Genomic DNA, 15,854 nt, shown 5'->3' on the forward strand with positions numbered 1-15,854 from the left:
TACTGTGAGGAAGAAACACTAAATGTTCTTTATTAAATATACAAAATTGTGTGAAACATAGTTGCATCATCACTGCTTGTAAACGTTCCTTCCCAGATCGGGCCTGGAGAGGCCTGCACCGCCCACGACAAAATACATTCGGCGCATCAAAAAGTTTTCAAAATGGAAGACAAGGTGTACGGTGCATCCGCAAAGTATTCACAGCGCTTCACAGCTTTTTCCACCATTTTGTTATGTTAAGTAAATGTTTTCCCCACTTGAATCATGAGAGACCGGAAAATGGCCGCGAATCGGCGCGCCTTCGAAGGCGCTTGAGAGGAACGGACAAAACTTGGCTGTAATGGTCCATCGATAAAATATTAACCACTCACTTGATTGTGTATTTGTTAACACAAATTCTTATACCGTATTAGGGTTTGAACGACTAACGATTAGTTTTTATAGTCGACTACAATGTGATGAAAGTTGACTCGAAGTTGTTTATGTGACAAAGTCATTTATATTTTTTCAGAAGTGCGGCCCGACCTTTTTTTGAGCCACTGACCATTTTCACGTTAAGACATATTTCCGCACACATGTACAGAAGCAGATAAAAACAAACAAACCGTCATTGTTCGCTATTCCCAACCACCACCATTTGACGCAGACGTATGCAGACTCTGTCGCCTTGTTGGGCGGACATTTCGCTACTCCGGGTAGATCGTTAAAATCCGGCGACAGCCGCAGACGGGCAAGTCGAAAGCCTTCTGTAAATTGGTCAGTTGGAAAACGAGATTCCAAAAACACACGGGATTAACGATGAGTCGACTCCAGGCGTGAATAGTCGATGCGGAGTGCTGAAGTCGACGAGTTGACTCGTTGATTAATCAGATTTGTTGTTTTTTTTTTTTTTTTTTGTGGACAATCTGCTAAAATAAATGTGGAAAAAGTGAAACGCTGTGAATACTTCAGTGCATCTGGAAAACAGCCACAGTGCTTCACTTTTAGAGACTTTTAGAATTAGGAGGGGAAAAAAAGAAAATAATTTAATCTAATTTAATGTGGAAAAAGTCCAGCGCTGTCACTGCTTTCCGGATGCACTGTATTGGTTGATAAGTGCAGAGTCGCGTGTACCGTACGTCTACTCGTGGCGTTTGGCGACGTCAAAGCGCAAGTGCGACGTGGCGCTGGCAGGAGTCACATGGTGATGATGCCGCTCAAAGTGGCGTCGCAGCGGAAGACGTCTTTACGTTACGTTACCATTGTGCGGTGAGCTCAACCAGCGGTTCTCAAACTGGGGTCCCTGGTCCCTGGTCCCCGGGCTTTGTGGATTCATTTGCAATAACAGTGGTGCCTTGAGGTACGAGTGACTCAACATGTAGACTGATAACGCAACAACACTCACAAGCATATTATTTATCCTCAGCGAAGAATGACTAATATTACTGCACTGCCCCCAGGTGGCCAATGTACGTGCACCAGAAGGAGCAGTACGTGATGTCCATTGAATTGACGCAAACAATTTTTCTTAGCAACAAACATTTTGGTTGTTTTTGTTTTTTTTTTGGGGGGGGGGGGGGGGTGAGGCTGTAACGGATTAATAGCATTTCTATTCATTTCAATGTGTTCTGAGTTACGAACGTGCTCACAGGATCTTAATTAATCTCATATGTCAGGGCACCACAGTATGTTGTACCGTTTTTAAAATGTTCATACCTGCTGTACATAAAGGGACCAGTGTGCCAACAAAACAAACTATACCAATTACTCCTCCCTATGGGCATATGAAGTCGTTTTTTTCGAGAACAAAAGCTAATTTTTTTCCAAAAATATACTGTCACAGATAACTCCAAAAGGCATCTTTTTCAGAGTTAAGGGTGTAATATTGCAATAATAAAGTTGTATTTTTGAAATTCACTTGCTTCCCTCAATGCTCTTTGACTTGAATATCATAATATTACGAGTTTATCTTGGAAAATATTACTTTATGCTCAGAAGATGATGACTTCTTAGCCCAATCTTGTTAAGATTACAACTTTTTTTCAATTCTTTTTTGTTATGACAACTTTTTTTCTGAATTTCTGCGGCATTTACTGATGTTTAATTGGCATTAGGATTATGAGGGGTCCTGGAAAAATGTTTCCCCATCAAAAAGTTTGAGAACCTCTGATAGACAACATCGCATTTTATTAGCTTAAGTGCTCGATTAAAAAAATAAAAACATTAAAAGAAAATGAAAACTAAGGCGCAGTTGGCATTTGGGTTTACACTGTATGTTTAAATGTGTTTTACACGCTGGCAAGCAGAAGTGGGTTGTTATTCAGAATTGAGAAAAAAGCTTCAAATGGGACAGAAAGAAGCATTCGCTCGCTGGCTAAGAACACTTTTTGAACATTGGTCAGCTAGCATAGCACAGCATCAGCTAATCGAGTAATTACAACGCCAAGTTCTTGTACTGCTTTTCGTCAGTGCACGACGAGAGAACTTGTGGGATAAAAACAAAAAAATGAAATCTTCATGAATCCAACCATAAATACAGACTTTTCTGTTGCACATTTTCTATTTAATACAGAACAGCTTTTCAACTGCGAAACTGAGATGTATAAATTAACCTAATGATCCTATTTTGGGAGTCATTTCCTTCATCAAACAGCCAAGTGACCGTGCTAATTAACTTTCATTGGCCTATGGGGCATTTACCATTGAGCCCGGTGAATTCTGCCTAGCAACAAGGAGCCTAGCAAATGTGACCAGCTTCAATCGATCGACGTTACTGCGTCTGCTACCAAGGAATATTAGGGCCACACCAAAACGAAAAAAAATAATAATCTAAGACTTAAATCATGATCCTACAAGAACATGTTTTTTTTTTCCCCAAAGAAAAAGAGATTTTCAAGAACAAAAACGTAATTTTACGAGAATAAAGGTGTATATCTTTGAGAAAAAAAGTTATATATTTGAGGGAAAAAAAAATATTTTTACAATAACAAAAATTTTGTTTGTGTTTCTGGAAAAAAAAGTCATGTTTCCTATAAAAAAGTCATTATCTTTTGAGAATAAAGTCGCAATCTTATTAAAGTAAAGCCACGTTTTCAAGATAATTACTTGTATTTTTACGAGAAAACAAATGCTGTCTATTTTTGGTAAATAATTCAATCTGCCGAGATTTTCCGGATAAAAAGTAATAAGAGAAAAAGTTGCATTATGAAATTAAACTTCCTTCACTTCCCCTCATACAATTACAATTTTATTCCTGGTTTATCATGTTTTTCATGAAAGAAAACAACTTTATTCACTTAAAAAAAACAATGTTTTTCTTAATCTATACTTATTTTTTTTACCCAAAAATATACACCTTTATTCTCATAATATTAAAACTATGCTCTTGTCAAATTAAAAAAAATTCTCAAAAAATGTCTAAGTTTTATCTTTATTCTCATAAGAAGACAAGTGTGGCCCTAATTGTAAGTGAGCTTAATAATGTTCCTTTTTGACGTAAAACAAAGCAGATTGCACATAAAATTTGGAATAAAAAAATAAAAAGCATTTTTTTTTTGCAGTATTTAGCCTATCTAAGGGGTCGGTGCCCCTCCAATCGTTTTCTTGCAAAAGTTCAGACTTTGAACAATTATTGCCTTCAGTTGTGTCTTTTCCTTCTCCACACGTCGCTGTAAAAAATGTCCAGCAGTTCATGATGAAATCGACAAATAAGGTTGAACAGTCTGCATTTGCTCCCATTTGTGATCAAAACAGGCAAGGTGAGGTGAAAAGGATGTTTTTTTTTTCTTCGTTTTTTTGTTTGTTTTTTTCTCCACTCCCCCCCCCCTCCGAGTCGGCATCCAACAACACGGCTGCTCACATGTCCACCATGTTAAAACCAAGCAAACGTGCCGCATGCGCTGAGAACAACCTGAGGACCAGCTAAGGATCAGCGAGCACGACCGGAACACTGCAGCATCTCGGAACCAGTGGTTCTCAAACTGGGATCTGGGTACCCGCGGGGCTACACGAGTCCTATCTTGCGGGTCCGCCAAATAATTTGCAATACATTATCACTGTATGTCATATCATTTCAAAGCGGGCCAATAAAACTAAAATAATAATGGTAAGGTGACAACTTTTTTCTCTCATAAACAGGCATATTTTTATTTCCTTTTGCTTTAGGGGGTACAATGAACCCCAAATATTCGTTGTTTTGCAGGGGCGGAGCTACCTGGTGGCCAGGGGTGGGCGCTGCCACCCTAGAATTAAAGTCAGCGGCGCACCCCTCATGTTTTTCTCGGGGGGGAAAAAAGTTCAATCATTTTCTGAAATGTTACGGACAAAACCAGAAACTGAATCATAACCAGTTTAGGTTTGTGCATTTTCTGCCCTATCAATTTGAAATAATGTCCTGTTTTTGAATAAAGGCATGGAAATGAAAAATGTTTTTTCGTCCGATTCATCCAAAAAATAATAAACAGATTAATCGATCATTAAAATAATTGTGAGTTGCAGCCTTATATGACTTTCTTGCCTTGTTAAACCGTGACTTTAATATCATAATTTGTGACTTCATCTTGGAAAAATACAACTTTTTGTCCAGACAAAATACATATTTGTTCATGTGAGAATTTCAACCGTTTTCCTCCCCAAAATATGAATTTGTTATCATAACATTACAAACTTTCTCTTCGTAAAAGGTAACGTTTTAATCCCGATGGCATTTAGGGGTACGCGTGGTAATCATGTTCTACTGAACCCAAAAAGTTTGAGAACCGTTGCAAAACGCTTGTATCAAAAAAGGGACACCGTAGCAGTGAAAAGACTAAAAAGCTGTTGGGGTGGGGGGGCCGTCATTTGAGCCTAGAGCGCACCTGCAGGAGGGTGGGCTTCTGCTCCATGATGCGCACCAGAAGGGTGTCAATGTAGTCCTCCAGGTCCCGGACCTGCGGCTTCAGCCTACGCAGCTCCACCTCCCGCTTGGCCAGCAGGGCGCGCTGCTGCTGAAAGGAGACCTTCTGCAGCTCCAGATCGGCCTCGCGCCGCACCAGAAGCCCGATCAGCTCGCTGTGGGTCAGGTGGTAGTACGAGCCGGCGCCCTCTGTCAGGATCTGAAAACGGAACGCCGAGGGAATGTACGTACGCTCGATGCACTGTGTATTCAAAAAAGCCCGAAGAATGAAATGTAACCTTTTCGCCGGGCTGGCCGCTCCTGCCGGGATGGATGCCGGACTTGATCTTCTCCAGGACCGAGCGGCTTTCAGCCAGCGAGCCGCCGCTCAGGGGCCGCACCGGGTGGGGGCTGCAAGGGAACGCCACAAGAGGCAGTGTTACGGCGGGCTCTCTGGTCTGGGTGCCATCCAGGGGTGGTCATGGGGGGGTCTACGGACTTGAAAAAGCCACTGAATATGCTGTAGTATGCATGCCAGACCAGGAGTTGGCGATGTCCTCCATTTTAACAACTGTTTTTTTTTTTTAACCATTAACACAGAAACAGTAATTGAGGAAATGCATAGAATTTGTGTCGAATAATCTTTGTGAAAAATGTGTAGAATTTCAATGAAAAACACAAAGAATCTTAATGCATTTTGTGAAAATTGCATATAATGTCTATTTTTTCATGAAAATTTTGCTGACATTTCTATGATCATTTTGCTGAAAGACATTTTGTAAGTTTTTTGTGAACATTTTGTAGAATTTAGTGAAAATTGTGTAGATATTTGCAAAATTGTTGTAAACATTATGTAGGAAGCTTTGTGAAAATGTAGAAATTTGAAGAATCTTTGGTGAAATCTAGAATTTTTTGGAACATTTTTTAGACTAAGAATTTCTGTGAAACTCGAAATTTGCACCTGAAAACTTAATGTCGATTATGTTTGCCAGAAACAAAACACTTGCAAACACTTGCAAACACTTTTTGTTCATGTTTTATTTTGTGAGAATTTCTAGGAATATAAAAATCTTTTTGTGACCAATTTGTAGAAATTTAATTCCCATAAATAATATGCCTCCAACTGTCCACTATTCCGAGAAGCGTTGTCAAACGTATCGATAGCGACACAAAGACAAAAATAACATTGTTATTCCTCCATTTTTTCCTTGGTTCTTTTTGACATAGCCCTCAACTTCGTATTTATTTTTTTTCGGTGGGGGATATTCGGTACAGTAAAGAGGTCCATGGAGGTCCAGCGGCGAACTCGCTATTTTCCCCACACGAAATCTAGTAGGTAAGGGACAGCCACAAGCTACTCCGTGAACAAATACAGCGCAGCCCAGCTTCTGGCTGTCGGACGTCGTGTACAGCATGTTGTTTTTGGGAGGATATCTGCAGTCAGACACATAAGGGACTATATATTATACAAAGACACACCCTCTATACAGCATTTACGCTCCAATATAGTACAGCAAGTAAAACACGACGCATTTTCGCCTACATCGCAACGACCGTTTCCTGTGTGAACGAGCTACTGTACATTTATTGTCCACGAGGTACCATTTGCATATTAGTATTTCATTAATTCATGTATTTATTTATTCAGATTATTCCGTCCCCGAATCCTCCAGGATGACACCAGACAGTTCTACCTTCCACAATTTGAGAACGGTTACCAGGAGAAGAAGGTTAGGGCGCCTCCTTGAAGCCGTGAAAATTAAAAGTTAAATGAGCCCAAAGTCGTTTTAATTGCTTGCCTTTATGCAAAACAAGTAGAATTGTGTTAAGAAGTGTGTTATTGCCCCAGGGTGAAAAGGAAACGCTATCGGTGACACAACACCTTTTTTGGGGAGACAAAAAAAAAAAAGTGTGAGAACAGGTCCTGCGAGGAGGGGGGATGGTGTGTGCATGGGTGTACATGTGTGTGTGCGCGTGTAAGACAACAGGACAGGAAGGGGTGGAGGTGGGAAACGGGGGGTTGTGTTAGGAATCGGGTGGGCAAAATAAAAACTGCTAATTGGCCTGAGGCAGTGTTTCTCCTCCCATTACCACGGAGACAGGACACACACACAAGACACCCACGGAGGAAATCCCGGCAGGATTAGTGTGCGTGTGTTAACAGAGAGATAAAAAATGAGAAGGTCACACCACCACCACCACCACCACAGAGGATCCCCTTCAGAGTCGGCAACACAAAGGAAAAAGCAGGTGGAAGCAGCTGAAAGGACCAGAAAATTCCGGAAACTAGGACGGAAGGGGGAAAAGGTAGTTCCCCCACCTGAGCGGGCAACCTCACCTGGGCTCCTGACGGGCGGCGTGCTGCTGCCGACTTTCCTGCGCCTCCTGAGAGTTCAGCGTGGCAGGCAGCGGCGAAGCATTGGAAAGGAACGAGGGGAAGCAACTACTTTGACGGGTTAGCGGAGGGGCGGAGGTGGTGGAAAGGGAGGGGGAGGCAGGGGGTGTGGATGATGCCTGGAGGGGGCGGGGCTCGTTCCAGAAGGACAGTGGAAGGGTCTTGTCCCAGGCGAACGTACTCTCAGACTGGGTGCGGTGCAATGTGGGGCGTTGCGGCAATGGGTTATTCATGAACATGTCATCGAGAACCTCGTCGGGCTTCGAGTCTTTTGAAGTTGCCGGAAGAACTTGCGAACTCCTGCGGCCCCCTTCAGGGAAACGCGTATCTCGTCTGTCCTCCATCACCAGAGCCAACCAATCACTGATGTGTGTGTTGATGTTTGGTCCACTATCGGAACGGCTCACTGAAGCACCAGCGGCTTCTGTAACCTCGCCGAGCTCACCGAAGATGGTAGAGTTCTCGGAGCCCCGCCTCTGAGTGTGCCTGGATGCACCATAATGGTTTTGAGATCGGAGGAATGAGGGAACGCTCCTGGTTCTTTGGAATATTTTGGGAAGTCGTGGCGGAGTGTTTTTCACAAACATGTCATCGAAAGCAGTGAACTGATTGACCCTGACAGGCTTCGGGTATGAGTCTGATGGAGTTGCAGCGAGATCTTGAGAACTCCCGTCATCCCCTGCTGTTAAACCTGACTCACAAGAATCTGTGAAACCAGGCTCATGCGGATCTGGTCTGTTGTCCGTCACCAGAGACAACAAATCATTTGGTTTTTTCGTGTCATCAGGAGAACACTCTGGAATCACTGCAGCACTGGCGGTATTCGGAATCTCTCCTAGCTCCCCACAGTTGGTATCGACAATCCTCTCAGTGGGCGTGGCTACGTCGTAATGGTATTGCAAGTTACCGTCGAGGCTTTGGAGAAAGCTCCTAGTGCTCTGGCATATTTGAGGGAGTTCTGGCGAAGGTTTTTTCACAAACACATCATCGAGAACAGCGAACTGGTCGCCCTCAACCGGCTTCAGATAAGAGTCTGTAGGGGTCACGGGGAGGAATTGAGAACCCCCCTCATTCCCTGCTGTGAAGCCTAAGTCACAAGGATCTGTGAAACCTGGCTCAAAAGTATCTGGTCTGTCCTCTGTCCCCAGAGACGATGAATCAGGCTGGTTATTTGCGCCACTGGTAGAACCCACAGGGCTCACCGAAGCACTGGTGGGTTCCGGAATCTCTCCTAGCTCCCCACAGAAAGTGGATTTCTCAGAATCTACCCTCTTAGTGGGCTCGGACACGCAGTTAAGGTTTTGGTGGTCCTGCCAGTTGCTGTCGAGCCTTTGGAGAAAGCTGCTGGTGCTCTGGGATATTTTTGGTCGTTGTCGTGAAGTTTTTTTCACAAACATGTCACCCAGATCGGTGAACTGATCACCCTCAAGTGAGTCGAGTGTCTCAGAGGGCTCAGATATACCGTACTGGTTTTGATGGCGTGCCAAGTTGCCATTGAGGCTTTGGAGAAAGCTCCTGGTACTCTGGGATATTTTTGGGAGTTGTGGTGGAGGTTTTTTTACAAACTGTCCGTCGAGAACAGCAAATTGGTTGCCCGCAACAGGTTTCGGAAACATGTCTGTGGCAGGGAAAAATTGAGAACTCATGTTGTCCCTTGCTGTGAAACCTGGTTCACCAGTATCTGGTCTGCTTTCCGGCACCGGAGACAACCAGTCAGATTGGTTGTTTGGTCCATCTGGACTCACTGAATCACCAGCAGCTTCCAGAATCTCTCCCAGCTCGCCACAGAAGGTCAAGTTCTCAGAGTGGAACCTCTCAGCAGGCTCGGATACCGCAGAGGATTCTGAGGGCGCTAGAGAATGGCAATTTTGGTCGTCTTGTGAGTCGGCGGTAACGTAGAGGCTTTGGAGGCTATTGGTGCTCTGGTTAAAAGATCCAAAAGGCTTGAAGGGTACAGGAGACTCCCAGCAACCCTCCTGCATTTCCTGGTCTTCAAAAGATGAGGAATGGCCAATTCCTGGTGAAGAGGTGCGGACATACAGAGATGGTTGGCCACTGGATTCACCTTGAGGTACCCCTTCATTCTTGTCGTCAGACAGCGGAGAGATGTTGGAATTTTGCTGTAGGTCCAGGTTCTCTGGCGTCTGCATGTCTGCAGCTTCTAAACCCGTCGTCATTCCGGTAGACATGGTCGGCGGTGGCGTAAAGACTAGCGACCCCTCTGAGTCCCACCAATCCGAATCTTCACTCTGATTCACAGTTTGTTGGGTTGAATCAGTGAAAAGCTCATCTGTAGAACTAGAACCCTTTGGAATGACAGCAGTTTGGGCCAAGATCTCCAAGCTGGGAACAACACTCTCTAAAGTCTGTGGCTCGGTTTCATCCGAGGAACATGCTGAGAACTTGTCTGACGCCGAATACGAAGAGAAACAGGAGAGGAAATCATCTTCAACCGAACTACCGATACCTGACGAACCAGTGGGATCTGAAAAGCAGGGAGGCATGTTAGTGGTGCTGTTAGCTTTATGCCATTCAGGGGCCGGGTAGAATTCCGCAGAGACAGCAGATGTGCTAAAGACGTTGTTGCAGTACTCAAAGCTTTCATCCTCCGGGATCGGGTCCAGAGAGTGCAGGTGGCCACAGTTCGTGTAGTTGCTCAATGTAACACCTTTGGTATTCAGGGAGTCAATCCCTTCATCGCTTCCACGTTCCCTCTGATGGACACTGGCTAAGCTGTCCGATGTTTGGCCTTTCGGCCCTTGCAGCCTGCAAGTCGCAAACTCCTCAAAGGAATCGTCCCATTCTCTATCAGGTTGCTGTTCTTCTGCAGTTGTAAAAGGGTTGGAAGACTTCTTGCTTAAATGTATTTTCTCTTTCATGGATGTTGTTGGTGCAACTCTGCCCATTTTAATGACAAGGTCTTCGGTAGTTGGACTGTCCCAAATCTGGGTGATTGGGTGACTCGCCTTTGGAAAGAGTTGCTCTATGGGTGGCCGAGAACTGGAAAGAAAGGGCAGAGGGGGCGGGGAGGCATCGTAGATAACGTCTTGCAAGAGGAAAGGGTTGACTGGTGACATGGGTGGCGAGGGACAGAAGGGATTAGAGTGGTGCAATGGGGAAACGGGCGGCTCAGTGCTGGGGTCTAGTTTAGGAAGCGGCCCCGGGCTGTGGAAGGAAGCGAACACAGTCCTCTGGATTAGTGCAAGTCGTTCACACTGAACTGAACTGAAGGCCTCACTCAGCAAGGGGTTTGCTCTTCCACTTAGTGCTGATGTATTGTACATACAGTACATACAAGGTGAGAGGTGTAAGGGCTATCGTCAGGTCTAGTCTCTTTTTGTATCGTTTCTCTTGGTTGCACTGCTTCCTCTACGTGTGGATGTTGGATTTTTTTTTTTGGTCTAATCATATTTCAACCACTGTGTGCTGCCAGGTCAATCTAATCTACCCATGGCCTTCAGGATCAGTAGTGCTTGACCATGTAACTTAAACTATTAGGAAAGAGACTGTTTCAGATCAGATCAGATTTCAAATTTTTCGTCACAGCATTGACATCTTTTGGTCAGAGAAAAACCTGTTACAGCCAACTTCAAATCCAATCACATCTGTCGCAATCTTCACACAATAATACATTTAATAATTAGTCTCTCTGGTGAGTATGTTGTATGTACATAGCAGCAAATGCATGGCCCGCCACTGGTCAATGCATTGGGAGACTCACCTGGGTTTACTGTGCAAGTCCATGGACCGGAACCATCCTTTGTGTTTCCCCTCAGTGCCAGGGTCTCGTTCGGCTTCCTCGTGCTTGTCTTCTCGGCCCAGCGCGGGGCAGTTTTTCTCCATGGCTGCCGCGATGGCCGCGCTCTCCTCCTCACCGGCCTTGTCGAAAGACCACCGCCGTCCGTCGCCCACGGTGCCGTGCAGGGGGTCGGCTGAGGCCCGCGGGCGGAGGTTCTGCAACGACACTGAGAGAGGCAATGTCTTCTGCAGGTGCCCCACGGCCAAAGAAGCACCCGGGGCTGCCGAGGCCTGATCCCGGGGCTGCAGCTTGTGCGATCCGTTGACACCCGCGTAGAGCTGAGGCACGGCTATGGTGATTTCATTGATCTCGTCGCTAAAGTCACAGCGCACGGGAGATAACTTGGGTGATGTGTCTGCTGTGTGCTCTAAAGAGATGACGAGACACACCAGGTCATGAGGAAACAATTAGTGGAATATCAAACCTCAGTTTTTTCAAATGCAGCATCAGCCTCAAGTAGGATGTTTAAAACTTCCCAGTTTTATAAATGCATCATTAGCCCTAAATTGGCTAGAGTGACCCTCTACTATTGGTGTGGGATGGGGACCAAGCCCTGCTGCGAATAGCAAAACGCTGTGAGTGATTGAAATCCAACCAAAAAAGGTTTGTTATTGCCTGTAAAAGCCACAAGATGGTGGCAGAGCACTTTTTTCTATTAAACACAGCTATGGCCTGACTAGATGAAGCTCTTGCCCTCAGTTCAACATAGTTGCTTTGCACAAAGATGCCACTAAATGGCGCAAAATCAGTCTTTTTGTTTTGGAATTATATATATTTTTTGGACGCACCATTAGAGCCAAGTGGGCTACATAAAACTTCAGAGTTTTCTCAGACGCAGCATAAAACCCGAGAGTGACATATGGAACGTCTGAATTTTCTGGATTGCAGCATGAGACTCAAGTGTGATATCGGGATTAGCCCCAAGAAGGACATTTCAAGCTTGCCAGTTTTACTGAGTGCAGGATTTGACCCAAGTAGTAGATATTAAACTTCCCAGGTTTGAAATATGGAAGCTGAGTTCAATAAAACTCAGAGGTCTAACGTTACAGTCAGGGATGTTTAAAATATTCAAGTGAAAATGTTGACATATCTCATTTGGGGCTAATGCTGTATTCTGAGTTTTCTTGAATCCGAGTGGGATCTTTCAAACTCCCCACTGTCATTGAATGCAGCATCCCTCCATACTTCTTTTTGAGCGATATGTTGATGACAAAAGTATGTAAACAATGTGTTATCCATATTTTCGGTGTTTTACTAAATGAATAATTTGACCCAAATGGGGTTCGACAAAACTCAAGAGTGTTTGAGAAAACTCAGAGGGTTTGAAATATCCCACTTAGTCTGATGTTGCATTCAAGAAAACTCACAGATTTAATATATGCCACTTGAGTCGAATTCTGTATTCAATAAAACTGGGAAGTTTTAATAATCTCACTTGGGTATAATACGGCATTCAAGAAAACAGACCTTTTAACTGTCCCATTTGGGTATAATGTTGCATTTGAGAAGACTGCGAAGTTTGAAATATCTCACTTAACTCTCATGCTGCATTTGAGAAAATGAGAAGTTTTAATATATCCCACTTAGGGGCAACGTTGCATTCAAGAAAAGCTGAAAGTTTGAAATATCTCACTTGGGTGATGCTGCATTCTGTTTTCTTCAAGGAGCATAAGACCCAAGTGGGAAAAGTGAAACTTCCCAGTTTCCTTGAACACAGCGTTAGCCCATACGTTGATTTGGCCAATATGTTGAAGTCAAATGTACTGTATGTAAATAACATGTAATTTATATTTTCTGTGTTGACGTCACCTGGGCTGTCAGCGGTCAGGTTGCTGCTGTTGCTGGGCGAGTTGGAGAGGTCGGAGACTACAACGCTGATGCCCGCCGTGGGGCTGAGGCTGCCCCCCCGCGACGACTCACTGCTCTCAGAGCCCAGCGACGTACTGGAGCGCGTGTCCGACGACTTTCTCAGCTTGCCTCGGAGGAAGAAGGTCCTCATCTTACTGCGCCTCACTTCGCCGCCCTCGTCGTCCTCATAGTCCTCCTCGCCGCCCCCGTCGCTGGGCAAACGTTGACGCATGCGGCACAGCGGGTCGGCGCCCTCGGGCAGTGTGGCGCCGGGGGCCGAGGTTGAGTCGTCTTCGCTGGATCTCCTCTTGCCCCTCATGCGTTCTTTCAGTTTGCTGAAGGTGGAAACGCCCCCTTTGTCCTTCATGACCAGGTCGTACATGCTAGCCGTCAGGTTGTTGCGCGTGAACTGGATGCTAACTTGAATGTCGCCTCGCTCCTTCTCCTTCTTGCCCGTCTTGGAGTTGAGTCGGTACCACCTGGACATGCACACAAAAAAATTGTGCTACTGTTAAATATATTATAGAAGTTATCATTTATTTGCTTAGCTTGCATTAGTATGATGGACAATTTTAGATGTTTCGCCTTCAAAAAGAAGACTCAGCATCATCCATGGAAGGACGCTTGGACCAAGGACGTGATCGGATGTGGTCGGGTCGTGACAGGTGTTGATCCAATATTATGTGTTGTGTCTTATTGCTTAGAATACTATGTCTGGGGAAAAACCCTCTTATTATCAAATATTTTGTGTTGTGTCTTATTACTTAGAATAATATCAAATATTTTGTGTTGTGTCTTATTACTTAGAATAATATCAAATATTCTGTGTTGTGTCTTATTGCTTAGAACATTATGATTGTAAATCCCTCCTATTTCAAATAAATGCAGGAGCGAGGGGGGGGGATTGTTTAGAGCGTGTTGAGAGACTGTGATCTGAACAATCTCCCATACGCCCTCCTCATGAGAAAAAGTAACAAGCGTCTTCATTCCTTTTGTGTCTATTATAATGTTGGGTAAGATTAATCCAACAGCTACCTTCACTTATGAATTGAATTTGTTGAGTGACCATGCTCAAAGGCGGCACGGTGGCCGACTGGTTAGAGCGTCAGCCTCACAGTTCTGAGGTGCGGGGTTCAATCCCCGTCCCTGCCTGTGTGGAGTTTCCATGTTGTCCCCGTGCCTGCGTGGGTTTTCTCCGGGCACTCCGGTTTCCTCCCACATCCCAAAAACATGCATTAATTGGAGACTCTAAATTGCCCGTAGCCATGACTGTGAGTGCGAATGGTTGTTTGTTTCTATGTGCCCTGCGATTGGCTGGCAACCAGTTCAGGGTGTACCCCGCCTCCTGCCCGATGACAGCTGGGATAGGCTCCAGCACGCCCGCGACCCTAGTGAGGAGAAGCGGCTCAGATAATGGATGGATGGATGGATGGATGGACCATGCTCAAATTCAACGTTCCCCATTGAGATGATTTAAAATGCCATTTTAGTAAACCCGCTCATATTCACGTTTTGCATATTTAATTTTTTTTAACAGAATCTATGCTCCATTATTTGCTAAAAAAGTTTAATTCATTGATGGTGTTTCTCCATCCATTTTTGTGATGTCCTGTTTTGTTGGCAGTCCTCGAATGTACCACAAGCAGTCAAACTGAAAATATGGTTTTTATTTATCGCTATGCAGCTACTAATTTCCAACGTTGTCTAATTTTCCAATATCTATTATCGTGTGTAAATATCAAAAGGTGAGTTTAATGACTTAGACTGTTTGTGTCAAGTGCTAGTCTGGATATTTGTTTGCCTATGTGTGATATCACGTCAATTTGTGCTAGCGTGTTAGTTAGGCTAGTATGCTAGCTAATACTGTTAATAAGCCTCACGTGAAGATAGTTTGTTTGTGTTGAATAATTTAACCATTGAATACTTTCGTCAATGTAACATGGCTTCATGATTATGTACATGCTACTTGCGTGGTATTGACATTTACCTGATTAATCTTTATCTTGTGACAGACCACAGTATATAAATCAATCCAAAGGGAATACCAGTCTCTGTCTACGTGCTTTGCTGCCATCTTTTGGCAACTATATGCAATTACAAACCCCTTTAATTTGCAGATTTTCACTATTCTTAGCAGGGCTGGTTGGTTACCCACCGCGAATAGCAGGGTTCACAGTTCATCCATTCCAGCCGCCCCAAAAACACCACAAATTATTTTGCTACCACTGTATTGTAAAATAAAATATAGAAATGTGATAAAATATAATAAAAGAGACTAAAGAAATATGAAGTGTAAATATGACGAAAGTCACACGCATACACGCGCATAGTAGTTCAGTTGTGCATTTGTTTGTTGATGTGTGCTTTTAAGGGTGGCATGGCCTAGAAAGCGACATCAGGAGTGCTTACTTCAGCTCCGGTTGGCCATTTTCAACGTAAACATCTCCTCCATGCTCCTTGCGAGTGTTATCATTTTGTATTTGTGTATTTGACTGTTGGTCCCGTTCAATAAACAGATGAAACTGCATCACTGAGTGTGGCTCTACCCCCCCCCCCCCCCTCCCAACCCCCCCACTTTACTCGTCATTTTTGGAGCATAACTTTAAACTGGGTCACAGGCTGAAGAGAATGAGTGTATTGTTAGTGAGGACAGGGCTAATCCAGCCAAACAGAGCCTTAGTCTATGTGTGTGTGTGTGTGCGCGCGCGCGTCGAGCAAGACATCCCATAATACCTCATTACTTTCCATGTCAGCAATAACAAGGAAGTGAGGCAGTCATACCTTACAGTATAAACCTGTGGCATCCGTATGCACTTGAAAAAAAAGGTGCAACCTGAAACACACGTTTGGTGGAGTTTCCTTCCTTAGTTAACAAATTGAAATCATCCCTCAGATGAATTTTTTCCCCCCCTCTCGGTCACGCACGGCTACATGTGTACAAATTGAAAACACGTCCTCTT

General features: G+C 44.3%; 1 protein-coding gene across 6 annotated transcripts in view; it reads right to left on the reverse strand.

Moving 5' to 3' along the window:
• rab11fip5a (RAB11 family interacting protein 5a (class I)) overlaps positions 1-15,854 on the reverse strand; it is a 24,845-nt gene continuing 8,991 nt past the window's right edge. For 3 of the 6 annotated variants that reach the window (XM_061793693.1, XM_061793697.1, XM_061793696.1), the window contains exons 2-6: positions 12,856-13,373; positions 10,969-11,413; positions 7,191-10,412; positions 5,152-5,263; positions 1-5,072 (exon numbers count right to left, since the gene is read on the reverse strand). In XM_061793693.1, coding sequence (XP_061649677.1) covers positions 4,815-5,072; positions 5,152-5,263; positions 7,191-10,412; positions 10,969-11,413; positions 12,856-13,373 — 4,555 coding nt within the window. In that variant the 3' untranslated portion in view covers positions 1-4,814. Of the gene's footprint in view, positions 5,073-5,151; positions 5,264-5,872; positions 6,287-7,190; positions 10,413-10,968; positions 11,414-12,855; positions 13,374-14,009; positions 15,428-15,854 lie in introns of those variants that run through there. The other 3 variants (XM_061793695.1, XM_061793698.1, XM_061793694.1) reach the window with 3 other exon arrangements.

This window comes from Phyllopteryx taeniolatus, chromosome 13, assembly GCF_024500385.1.
Source record: "Phyllopteryx taeniolatus isolate TA_2022b chromosome 13, UOR_Ptae_1.2, whole genome shotgun sequence".
Classification (NCBI taxonomy): domain Eukaryota; kingdom Metazoa; phylum Chordata; class Actinopteri; order Syngnathiformes; family Syngnathidae; genus Phyllopteryx; species Phyllopteryx taeniolatus.